Below are 14800 nucleotides of genomic sequence, written 5' to 3' on the forward strand. Positions count from 1 at the left end.
TGTTGAAGCTGTCGAAATTTATTATGAAGTTCAAAATTCGATAATATTCATGTTGGTACAGCCTTTGCTTCAATATCCACATACAATAAGAAGCCTAAGAACATTGGAGAACGCGAGTTGGTTCAGATATTCCAAAGACGTTTGGTATTTGGAAGGGTTAATGCAACTTGTTCCACCACTGTTCGTAAAAAACAAACCATGAATATTTCGAGTCTCAGGTATTTTGTTAATTAGGTCAGTCAGACTCTCCTAGAATTTGCAAGAACGCATGGTATGTCCCTTCGATAGTATATTGTACTACACTATCGGCCCAATCCCTATATTAGTATATCTACACGCATGTTAACAGCATATTAGTTGCTTAAGAGCCATGATAGCGACCACATCATTGTTAAGTTCTTGTGAACGTACTGACATTTTAGTTAACGTTACAAAACTGGAGCAAACATATGCTGTGTAAGCGCCGTACAAACAAAGCACAAATTCTTACCTTCAACTTGTAAGGTTAAGTTGCGATACTGTTAAGCTTATGAAATATTATGCATATAAAAGATAAAAATATTTCACTAACAATTACAAAATTAACTAATTAAAATAAGGCTTCGGATGATGACAATAATTTAGCTAATGAAACATTTGTAGAATAAAAAGGAACCGTCCAAAGGGTCCAAACCAAAAATTGATTTGGAGAATCGATGAAATCATTATTATTGTCATTATTTTACTTCAACTTACTTATAAAAAATCACAAATATATTAACATAATTTCAAAATCTAATTAATAGTACTCAGTAGTTTAACACAGAAACGAATTTATTGTTTAATTAACCTAAGACTGCAAATAATAAATATTTTTATTTAAAAACTATCGGTAAATAGATTTTATTAACTAATTTTTAATGTATATGTAAAGGACAACTTTAAAGAAATTTTATTTTTATGACTTAAATAAAGAATTAACAATGATATTATTTATAGAAAATTGTTGAATTTTACGCAAAACTATTTTGTATATACAAAAAAATTTTCATACATAATTTAAAACGCAACAGAATAGTATTAGATTGTTGTTATAAATTTTTGTAAAAATAATTTTCTTAATTGCAAAGTGTAAAAGTTATGCTTTTAACTTTATTTTAATTATTTTTTCATGCTGTATTCCATATTGTTATATGATAATAGGAAAGAAATGTGATATATTAACGCCACTTAATTGAAAATCACCTTTAAAAGCAATTAATACATTCTTATTAAACATAAACTTTTCTTAATAGTTTTTAAATAGTTTTTATTAAATGTACTAAACAATTTTTATATAAAATTAAAAAATATTAATATTTTTTTGTTTTATAATATTACAATATCGTAATAATTAATTATGAAATAAAAATTTGGCATTTTTTTCTGAAATTTGTTTCTTCCCAACAAAATTAAGTATTATTTGTATTATTTTATTATAAATAATTTAAATTTTAAGCACATAATTTGAATTAATCGTGTTAAATTCAAGTACAATAGACTCAAATAGTTATGCCATGATTCATTATTATGAAAAACTTTAGCATAAAATACTTACTATTACTTTTCAATACGTGCTAAGATAATTAAAAATGCAGAAATACATAATATATTTGTTTCAACTAATATTAAAATAAAAAATTAGAGACCTTTTTGTTAAAGTTTTAAATCGTTCTGCTTCATTAATTATGATTCACAATCTAATCAGTTAGTTAAAAAATTAGGAATGAGTAAATTAAATCATAAAAGAAACAGAATTATAAAAGTCTGCTTTTTTAATCAATATACTTAATTATTCAGTATTAATTTTCGTATGGATATATAATTAATATAAAATAATGATTTGATATGTTATCAAATATGTTAATTATAAATTGTACAGTCAAAATTCATTAAATTTAAATTCAGGTCAATATTCTATAATTTATATTTATAAATGTACTTTGAAATATAATATCAATGTTATATTTATTGGTTAAGGTAAACTAATATTAAAGGAGATGCATAATTAGACAAATGTTAAAGAACTAAGAAAGACAAGAAAATGTAGAAGAATAAGAATAAATTTTGAATTAGATTTTAAAACCTTAGATACACATGCAAAATTCCTTCTTATAGTGCATGTTATTATAATTGTTTGTTTATATACAATAAGTAGTAGTATCTATAAATTTTTAATTAAATTATATGGTATTATTACTGAATGTTTTTGTAACCAGCAGAACAAAAAAATATTTTTATTCACAAAATAATTATTTTCTTTTATAGATTTCAATCACTATCTTCTAATGCAGTATATCTTCTAAGATAAACAATCGGCTTACCATCAGTCTTATAGAAAAAGAATTAATATATTACAAGCTTTTTACAATTTTTATTTCAATGTTAATGTAAATGTCGATAGTATTTATTTAAGCAGGTGGTTCCTAAGAATCAGTCTAGTTTGATGGTTAATTGAAAATTGCCATTGAAATTGCAATAAGGTTTTGCAAAGGGATTTTACTCACCACATAGAGAGCTTCAAGAGCTCCCAGCAACGTGACCAATTCCACATTTTCAAAGCGATCATCTGGTAATAGAACTAACAAAGGACGGCGAACGCCAGCTTCTAAGGCCCTGTGAACAAGCGATTGTATTCTTTCATTTCGTACATTACATCTGACACGAATTACAAAAATAATGTTAAAGTCTAATGAGCCACGTTGTCAATTTGCAAAAATGATAAATGATAAAATATTAAAAATTTGGATATGCAACATATCGCTTCGGTTAACAATTATTGTTCATACGTGTCTATTATGAATCCCTATTACCGATATTCCACTACAAAATTCATTATAATAATTGTAAAATTTCACAGCGATGTGCATTAAAAGTGAACGAACCAATGGTGTACATTATGATTTAAAAATATTTTGTATTTGACAAGATTTTGTTATATTAGTACATTCCATGCTATTAATTTTATTTATTGTATGAAATATTAGAGGGATGAATAACGTATTATTTAAACTATGTATTATAAATGAATGAATTGAATGTATTTCAATGCTTGTGTATTGTGCTTTTAAATGCATCATTATAATAAGCAGAGTCGACTTGAACGATTATTTTAAAATTTTGAAACTAAAATTTTATAATAAATAAATATATAATTATTATAAATATGATAAAATTATTTATTAAAGTATAATATTACAATTTTAAAACAAATAATAATGAGGTGTTAATCAGTACAAAATTATTATTCTCTGTGTTGAAATAAAATCATTCATAATAAAATAAATCTTTAGAAAATGTTTTCAATCGTCAAAAATAACATCACAAAGGATACACCAATGCCAATCGAAATTTGTATTAGAACATCATCTGACACTATATATGGAAGTAAATTCATTTAAGCTTTTGAAAATACTATAATATTATTTAATTTGTATTGATTTATTCGTAATTGACTTAATTCAAAAGTATTGGAAATCCAATGGGATTTAATTAGCTTAAATATAAAATTAAATATTATATTTCTCTTCTTTTAATGCATTAATTTTATACCATTGAAAAGTTATATTTATTTCAATTGAGAGTTATATTATAATTAACTTAAAAACTTTAGCATAGAGTTATTATATAACTAATTACATCTCTAAAAAGTGTTAGATAGAGATTATGCAACGAAGATTACCGTTTAATTCCCCTGACTGCTGCAAGGTTGAAGACCCTAACATCGTCGTAGTCGCAGTCAATAGGACCCGTTGGACTGTAGATCAGCCGTTTTGCCGGTAAATTTATTGGCAACACGGTTGTGTGCTCGAATAAAGCACAGTCGAGTTGACTGCTACTGAAGAGGAGGGATTTAAAGGGCTCTGGCTCTTGAGTTCCTGGCGGTGTACCTGAGATGAGGATGACCCCATCGTAATTTGGGCTACAAATATTAGGTTCGATTTGCAATCGACTTGGTATGTATCTGCAATCAAAGATTTATCGGTTCATTTTTTTTTCTCCCTATATTTAAATCACATTTTTTTATGTGTCCCTAAAGTATTTCCTGCATTATATAATTCACCATTACTTAGTTATGTTTCTCATAATCCTAGATATTTTCCTATGGAAAGTTATAAATTAGTGATTCGAGCAAAAGTCGAAAGTAAGATATTTGCAAATTCAAGAAACTGTAGGAGAAAAATGAAGTATCAAACACAAGAGTATATACACAAGAAAATTTTAATCATTACAGTATACTTGCAACAATACTGTGTTATTTTTTATTTTATTTGAATATCGTAATAAATAAAACGTGAATGAATAAAGTAAATATCAAAGTACAAAGTTTTATATGCCATCGTATGTCAAAATGATGTTATGCAAAAATTTAAATAAAATGTCTTTTAACAGTCGAAAATTCAAGGAGCATAAAAGTTAAAATCAAACAGTTATAGTTTTGTTACAGCTTTTATTATGATCTGTTTTCATAATTTTCGAAGGCCAATTAGAAATACTTAGGAAATTTTTCTTTTATTTAAAGGTAAACAAACCATTATTTGAGGAACACAAAGATTTAGAATTTCAAATTTTTAGCTTCGAAAAAGTGTACTCATTCATATTTCTCTAACATATTCATTAGCATATTCCATCATCTTACATTATAAAAATATTTATTTTATTATAACTAATTGGTAATAATTTATCACCTTTCAATAAAAAATATTATATTCCATAAACTCATTAAAGTGGAAAATCTTGATTTGAATAATTACTAAAATTATTATTAATTGGAGTAATATTTATTAGAACAAAATATTTTATTTTTTTTTTTTTTTTTAATTTATTCCTTATTAAATTTAATTTATCATTGTTCTATATCCAACTCTTAATTTTAAATGTTAGACGATATAATATATTTTAATTTCCTTTGGAATACTAAGGAAGATATTTTACAATAATTTTTGGTATTAATTAATAACATATTTCTCTCTTTTGGATTACTTAAAATTAATGAGTAAAAAAAAAAAAAATTAACCAAAATGTTCAAATTAACGTTTCTAATAATCATTGACTGATTTTGTAAAGAAAAACTTCTCTCTTACAATTGCAACGTGAAGATTATTAAACTTTGGCTGGATAATCTTCAAATTAGAGAAAATTATCTGTTCGTTTCATAAAAACTAAAATATATAGTAAATATCAATTAATGACTATTTGATATATTTAAAAACTATATATTATATTAAATTAGTTACGATATATTTATATTTTACATCTATTAGGTAGAGATAATTAATTGAATTTCATATAGAGTTCTGATGATTTTAATTTAATTTTTGAGAAAATAAATAATACGTATTAAAAAAAAATATTTAACTTATTTTAAAACGTATTACTAAAATTGGTTTTTTTTTTTTAAAATATTTTTAAACATTTCATACAATTAAAACCTTTAGATTTTAAAATGAAATCTTAAAAAACAATAGAGATAAATATGCAAAGGATTAAAGAAGATGGTAATGTTTTATTTTTAAAATCATTTCATTATACTAAAATATATATTTTTTTAAATCCATATTTTCCAATAAGTGGAATGTATTTAACTTAAAAATGTTTTTTTTTTTAAATCATTTAAAAATTATTTAGATTTAAATTATCAACTCTATTATTTCCGATAAATTTTTAATTTGTTATACTTATTTACTTACAATTATTTATAAAAATTATTAATTTTATAATTTTAAGATATCTGAGAAATTATAAGATATCTTTAAGACTTTTATATTAGCATAATAACAAAAACCATTGAATAGAATAATGAACTAAAGATGATAAAGTATTTTATATATTAATTTATTTAAATTTCTCTAATTTTTATTCACAGTTCTTTAAACTCATCACTTCGTGTGCATACTTTACTTGCACGTGTAGGTATGTAAAGTTATCCAAGTATATAAGAACCAGGACGTATACACATGTATTTGCCTACTTTATGCATACGAAAGGATCAATACTGCACACAATGTACACCATTGCACGAGTTCTATTTTACTGCTGCTGTTTTCATCATACACTCGTATTACAACGAATTCGCATAACATGAAACTAATGTATCTGCATTTACAGTCTTTTAAATGAGCGATGGTGTAATATAGCTACCGTTTCCGTTTACGCCTTTACATTTAAACTATATATGCACACACACACACACACACACACACACACACAAAAATTAAAATATAAAACAAACGTAACAATAAAAAATATTATTTTAAGGGAGCGTAATATTGTTAATATTTGGGTATTTAAAATTGAGGTTGGAGACATATTTATATAGTAATTAATTAAAGATTATTAAAATTAATCAAAAAGAATAAAAGCATACAATTACAATTAAGATTAGCGTATACATATGCAAATATAATATCAACATTAAATTATATCTTTTTATAAAGTGAAGTACTTGCATACATATTAATTCAGTTGAATATAAATATGCAGTGAAAAGTATAATAATTCGATTTAAATAATGGTAAATGTTTCTATATATATCGTATAATTACTCAAAAAAAACGTTTTAATACTTTTGAATTTTAAGCGAAAAATATACTGGATTTATATTCTGTCAAAAATGAATTAATACATAAATTGATACTAACAATTCACGTAATTACATAGTACACATTAATAAACTTAAATCTCCTTTAGCATTAATATTAGGTAAATGTGACAACGTAAATTATAATTCATTTAAAACAATTCATTTTTAATTGTTATACAGAAATAACTATTGTATTATATTTATAACAATTATAAATTACCATATGCATATTATACTGTAACATGTATGTGTAATTCTAATAAAATAAATACTGTTTTTATTTATAATGAAGTATTTGTCATATCTACAAGAAAACTTCTTTAATATTATCTATTTAAATAATAACAAAAACTAATATGTTCTTGTAAAGTTATTTATCGCTTACATAAACTGATTAATCGCCATAGAATAAATTTTTTTTTTATGTTGCAAATAATATAAATATGAAACTTGATATCACACTAAAATATGTAAATGAGATGTTACTGTATTTTTAAAATGCAAATAGAGTAGTTTATATAATTTTTTAATTCATATTAGTATTCATTAATAAATTTTTTATTAATGGTTCCTTTAAAATATTAATAGATTGATCAATATCTTATTATTTCAAATTAAAATGAATATTAACTAAAAATTGAAATATTTATTTGAAGTAAGTATTAGAGGGAAAAGTATTTATTATTTTAATTTTATAGTGCATAATATAAAATTGAAAATCATTGTAAAGAATGATATTTGTTATAGTAATATAAAAAATATTGTCAATAATGAGAGCTATTACAAATATATTTAACTAATTAACTTTTTAATATATAACTATATTTTTAACTTATGCAATCAATATATATATATATATATATATATATATATATATAATCAAGTATTTTTACATTTTCAAGAATTTTAATACAATTTAAAAGATGCAATTATATTTGCAAATCTTTTAAATAATAACATGCACATGGCACTTGAAATATCCATTTTTCTTTCTTCATTTTTCTATTATCCATTTACTGATAAGCTTATAACAAATAAAATGTTCTGGATCCTTTTTATCCATGGTTTTACTATATTGTATTTAACCAAGTATTTTTTAATTTTAAAATCCATAATTTTCCGTTACAGAAAATCAATGTTTGATGAATAAGTGAAAAAACCATCAATTCTGCAAAGTTTTGATATTCATAATTCTAATCAAATACAAAAGTCCAAACTTAAATAAGTATAATAAAAATAATTCTTAGATGCTTCAAAATGAAGTATGGATAATGTATATAATATTATATTAATTAAAAGTTTTATAAATTTAATTTTCATTCGTTGTATCGCAACGTATTCAAGTCAAGAAAATTGTATTACGATTTCCTACATTCAAATTCAGTTCTTCTGCACGAATGTGCTATTATTTTGGACTAAATTGCTAAATATTAGTATTGTGCGATCAACTGATGAAGGATCTAGTTTTAAATCATTCGCATGAATACAGTGGACTCTGACTTTCACAGTAGTCTACTATACTATCGAAATAACGTATAACCTGACTCTCGAGCGTCCATCTGATCCTCGATAAGCAACAATTGAAATTTATGAAGTACGTGTATGCTTGTATGAATACTTGAACACAACTTGGTTTGAATGGCTATTTTATACACGAAAGTACTAGAATGCATTGCAGTTTGTTTAAATCGCGTTACGATCTGCGTATACACGGAATTTGTATGCAATATAAATCATGGGCTATTATTTATCCAAAATATAAGTTTGCTAATAAATATAGAAACTAGTGTATTCTTAAGAATCCTCTCCTCGGCAAAGATTTATGATTAATAAATATACTTATTTAAAGCATTTAATAATAGTTTATAAATATATTATAAGGATTATGTCCATATATTTTGTGTAATTTCTTCAAAGATAAATACGAATATTAATATTACATATTGTTAGATTGCATTTGAAGCATTTTCTATTTATGATTTCTTATTCTATTTAAAAGTATTACTAAATTAATGGCTAGAATTATTCATTTCTATTATACTAATTATGAAATGAATTTATATTTGGCTTTGGATTATCGTTGTAGCCATAATCTTATATAATTTTATAATTTTATTTTGTCAACAATGATTAGCTGAGCAACCACTTATAATTCATCGGACTTTCGGTCCTACTAAATTCTGCGGCTTATTAAATCATACCTACAATTATAACTCTTTAATTACATAAGTTTATTTCTAAAATTTTTGCTTTTTATACAGGATTAGATCTAAACTAAACATATTTCATGGTAACAAAAACGGATTCAAGAATTAATTTTTTTTTTCATGGAAAAGAGTAAACAACGACTTAGCTTCGATAAATATCTGAAGTCAATTGCATTAATTATTAATTATGCTATTTAATCATTAGATAATTAAGTAATACGCAATATAATCATTATAATTGAATAATAACTATAATTAAAATAAAAGGGCTTTACTCTATGTTAATAAGTACTAATATTGTAAATTATCTTATAAAATTTAATAATATTTAGCTAATAAAAAAATATTCAATAAAAATTTCATTTTTGTTACAAAAATTACAAAATTTATTAATTACTTACGCACGCATATATTTTATAAATACTATTATTTGAGATATATAATGCATTAACTATAATATCCTTTCATCTGTCATTAATATATCATTATCGTACGTTAAGCGAAGACACTATTATTTTCAATGTTTGGAAGTTTAATTTCATATTAATTTGGTATTATAAATAATGACGCATAATTATTACGAACATGTTAATTGTAATATTAGTAATTATTATAAATTTCCCTTGTATCTTGAAAAATCTTTACACTATATATTCTAAATAATCTTGGTATAATTTTGGTGAAGCGTCGTTACATTATAGCATTTTCTGTAGCCTCTTAAATATAGAGTGAAAATTTCATTCTTCGCTTTATATATTTATAAATATGTAAAAGAGTATTAAAAAATTTTAACGAAAAAAATCCGTGTATTTCAATACTCTTATTGCGATTGTTTATGGACTGATTTTTACAATTATGACATTTTAAGCAGTTCTCATGGTATTTCACAACTGATAAATAATTGTTTATATAATTTCCTTTATATAAAGTTAAAATTAATAATTTTCTTAAAAAATTCATTGTTAATATCGTTCGTAGATCAAATATTATGTAAAATTTTAAAATATTTCAATTATTCCAATCAAGTATTTGCGCTCATATATTTCTTCATTATATGGTATACAGCAGTCGTATTTTATTTCTTTAGTTGTGGATCTTGCAATACCTTATTCTGTTTCAATGCTCATCATATTAGGTTAATTAGCGGACAGCGTTCTATAAAGAGGCAAAACACTCACAGTAATCCCATATCGATCATTCTTTTCTGAATATATATATATATATATATATATATATATATATGTGTGTGTGCTCTTCCCTCCTCTGTTGCTCTATGTATATTATCATAATGTATCTCTTTAATAGCTTTTTAAATCGTTTGGATAACAATACAAAATGATAACTAAACCGAAGACAAGACGTCCATAAATACTTCATGTTTTGAAATAATATAATTTTCATTGTCTAGTAGTTAGATATCATTTAAATTGACAACAATAATAATAATAATTATTATTATTATTAGTGTTATATAATAACAATTTTCTGACTAATCACATTGATTATAAATAATTTCAAATCCATTTTGTAGAATTATTTGACAAATGAAACTTATTAATATAACATTAATAAATTTTTAATCAAATGTATAATAATTCTACCTGACAATTGTTTCACATTAAGTTTTTTTGAATGTTTCATATACTTTATAGCATCTATGACCTATGATAACTTTTAATCACACAGTCATACGGACATAAAAAAATTTTTTTTTAAATGTATCGTTTGCCGAAAATTTCATTTCGAGTACTTTATTTATTTATTTATTGCAATTTTTCTCAAAAAAAAAAAAAAAAAACTACCGGTAAAAGAACAAATGTAATATATTATATAATAATTTTAAACAAAAAATAATAAGTCCACCCTATATACGATTTTTTGATGAAAATCAAATTAACATGAAGAACAATTTAATGAAGAGGACAAGTAAATCCACTAAGAGAATTGTGGTAGACAAAAGCTTCTAAAACAACATAAAATCAAGGATGAAATACTCTTCGGAAGTTGCCTGGTATTAGTAAAAAGATAAATAGTTATAAATAAAATAAAATAAAATTATTGTAAGAAAAAATTTTTTAGAAATTAACAAAATCTTAATTATTACTAAAATGTTAATGTTAATGTCAATTGCAATCTCCTTTATACAAATTTCATTTTCGAAGATTTTAAAAAATGATAATTTCGTTAACAGTTATTTAAGGATTTGTATACATAATAAAATTTTAAATAAAATTTATATTATAATGCAATATTAAATAGTATAAAGCTATTTAAATCAATCAAAAAAGTTGCCTGAATTAGTTATTTTATTACTTCTCTTACTAGATTTAAAAATACAAATATCCATTGTATTAAGAATTAGAAAATATATTCAATCTAAATATTTTTTCAATCCAAATGTAACTATTAATGATATATAACTTATCTGCCAATCTACATTTACATTATATAATTTATGCATTTTAGAATTATTTCTTAAATATATATTAATATAAAAAATATAATTAAAATGAACAAGCTATCACTGATTTCGTATTAGTGGCTAAAAATCATAAAAAATGTTGATGGTTCCGATTTTCAAAAAATTTTTAGTAGCCCTTAAAAATGAGAGCATTCGTTTTTCTTATAAAATTATCTTAAGAGCATGTAAATTTGATATTCAGTTTTACATTGAATTTTTGTCAAAAAAGACCTTTTTAAAGATAAATATTTAAAGTTGAAATTATGAAGTAAAAAATCGACTTAAAACAATTTTAGATAAGTTTTCTAAATGTGATAGAAATATATAAATCAGGGAGTCTTTCGTATTTGTAATAAGTACTTTATGTCATAAAAATCAACAACATACGAAGATAAGTTTTCGTATAATTTTTAATAAATTTAGTGTACTTTTACGTACATTAATTATAATAACTAGTTTTGAAATAAAAATGATAGAATGTATTATAATTTTCAAATAATATCATGAAATTATAAATTCAATTATTGATTTTATTAATTGTTTTGTTTTTCTTTTTAATTTCATTTACATAAAATTATTAATATCAAATTTATAAAATACTGCTTCTACTGTCCTCGAGTACTGTAATATATTAATAACTTATAATTCCCGTAATTTTTACGTTTTATGTATTATTTGGATAATAAAATTTTTCTACTATTAGAATTGATTTTATTGACAATATGACAAATACTGAAGAATACACAGTCTTGGCTGGATTACGAAAAATAATTTATGGAATGCGTATAAAAAAAATTATTAACGTAAATACTAAATTTAGCCTATATTTATTTACAATGATTAATTGTAATTAATTACTATATAAATAAATACTATATAATTAATGAGAATACAAAAGTTCTATATATAAATACACCATTTTTTTTTTAATTGTTGATAACTATTAACTTTCATCATTAATGTTGATTTTTATTAATGCTGATTACAAGTTTCCATTACTTTTTAGAAATATTTATAAAAATAATTACAAAGCATCGATTGTATAATCTAATGTATTCTGGCTATGAAAAACAAATATTAGGGAATGACACAATGATTATAGAAGGTGTAATAAATTAGTAATTAAAATGCAATGATTAATTAATCAATTGCTTCAGTTGAGAATATAAGAAATATGATAGTAGAAACTTTTTATATAAGCAAGAAGATTCACATGTATAAGATTCTTCGAATGAACCTCTACTCAGTAATTATAACTTCTGTAATATCTATAAAACATATAAAATTGCCAAGTAACAGATCATACAATTATTGTTTGTAGATAAAATTTCTATATCTAAATGCATAATAGCAAAAGTATAAAAACTGTAAAATCTGTCGTAAAAAGTGTAAACTGTAGTGATAAAAAGTGGGAAAACTGTAAGCATAACTCTATGGTTTTATCTATAAGATTGAAAGAAAAATAATATTAATAATAAAAATAGTTTTAATATAATAGTATGTTTCTTGTTTTGATAAAACTATGGATATAAAGATATGCCGTATCTTACCATTACATCTAAATCTCTACAGAAATAAGTAAAGCATATGCGCATTTTAAGAAATTTTATGAAATATTATAATAAAACAGATACAATATAAGTGGTGGATATGACTCGCTATAGAATGGAACAACATACATCAGCACGTAATTGAAACGTGCTTATTATAATGGTTTTTTCACAGCACACATTTTATACATCAATGATTTACAACCCTTAGAACTCATCGTTCAGACCAAAAAAAGTGTTTCGATGAAAAATAAGGAAAAAGTAAATTAATTAAAAAAAAATTTAATTTGAAAAAAAAAGCTTTTAAATAAACTACATTAGGAATTAGAACATTGAATTATAGAGATTGAGTTGACTTAATCTAAAGAAATTAAAAATGGTATAGAATAATAAATGTTTATGAAATATATATATTATTATTACCTAATTTTTATTTTGATTTAAAATTTATTAATATATAAAAACTTGCTGCTCAATAGATTAAAAAACTTTTCAAAAGTATAATTACAATTATTAATTCTTTTGAACGTATATTTTAATTAACTAAAGTCGTAATTTAAGGACTATTTTTTTTTTTTTAAGAACAATTTAATGGTTCGATATAAAATCCGCATACTCATAACATATATTTAATGTAAATTTGAAAGGTAAACTAACATTTAGAGACCCACACTATGTATTGATTATAAATAAATTTCTATATTACTTTACATTGTATCTTTAGTCTGAATAAATTAAAATGATCGTTGAATATATTTGCATTGCTTAGCAACATTATATAATCACTTCATGATATATAAAATGTACTAACATTTTTTATCTGTCATTATTACATATTAACATTTACTTATAATATAAATAAGATATTATGTTAATACGTTATTTCCATGAGGTATTATTACATTCTATTTGTGTTCTTATTCGAAACATTCGAACAAGAAATTACTTTAGACATACTCAAAATGAATAATTAATAAAAATTATTAGATATATCTCAGAAATTTATAAAATATGCTAATATTGAAAATTGTAAGGAAAAAATATAATGTAAATTTTATATATATTAAAAATTGATTTAGTTCTTAAATAAAGTAAGAAATACAAAATGGTTTTATAATAAACAATTATGAAATTAAGTTAAATCTGTTTTATATTCAATATATTCAGCGTAGCTAATTAACTAAGATGTCTCATTTTTATTAAGTATGCGTAACGAAAATAGACAAAATTATTGATCTGTTTTGTTATATCTCTATTAGTTACTTTTGCTTACATAATTTGTGCTCCTTTTTAACATAACTTTATGGTTTAATAATTTCTTTATTATTTTAAATTTATGAATTCCTTAAACTATATAACTACGTTTTAGGTTTATAATATACATCAACTAGAAAGTGTACATTAATATAAAAATAATTAGTTATGTACGGAAATGTCGCATTTATGTAAAGCTATTTATTGAAAAAAAAAAATATATATAATCAATTTATTAACGATGAAATCAATAAAATTTATGATATACGGCAAATGTATCACATTTAGATACAAGGTAAATACCAGAGCAACGCATACTTAAATAATGTTACATGGTTTCTGGCAAGGAATGTTTCAACGTTTCAACATGGAACCATTCACGCGATAATAGTAATTTTTTTTACTACCACGTTATCATTAATGCGTCATGAATTTACTATTATACATTAGTAAAAAAAAAAAAAAAAGATAAAATCATAAAATGAACGATCGAATGTCTAAACTTAACTTAAAGAATATGTCTTAAAAAAGACAAAGACATTAACTATCTATTAATGGCTACGAGATTTACGATTTTTCCGTTGGTAAAAACAATTAAAAGAAAACGTTACTTATCATCCGTTAATAGAAGTTACGACGTAAGTCATTTCCGTCTCGGGCATGTAATGACTCACATTAAATTGCAATCGTAAAATTCATCAAATCGCGTCATAATACTTCCACATTT

General features: G+C 22.9%; 1 protein-coding gene across 2 annotated transcripts in view; it reads right to left on the bottom strand.

Moving 5' to 3' along the window:
• Dip-B (Dipeptidase B) overlaps nt 1-14800 on the bottom strand; it is a 35741-nt gene that overhangs the window by 16964 nt on the left and 3977 nt on the right. For both annotated transcript variants that reach the window (XM_011506715.1, XM_011506716.1), the window contains 2 exons: nt 3701-3982; nt 2526-2634 (listed from right to left, as the gene is read on the bottom strand). In XM_011506715.1, coding sequence (XP_011505017.1) covers nt 2526-2634; nt 3701-3982 — 391 coding nt within the window. The remainder of the gene's footprint in view (nt 1-2525; nt 2635-3700; nt 3983-14800) is intronic.

The sequence above is a fragment of the Ceratosolen solmsi genome, unplaced genomic scaffold (genome assembly GCF_000503995.2).
Source record: "Ceratosolen solmsi marchali unplaced genomic scaffold, CerSol_1.0 scaffold6, whole genome shotgun sequence".
Lineage (NCBI taxonomy): Eukaryota > Metazoa > Arthropoda > Insecta > Hymenoptera > Agaonidae > Ceratosolen > Ceratosolen solmsi.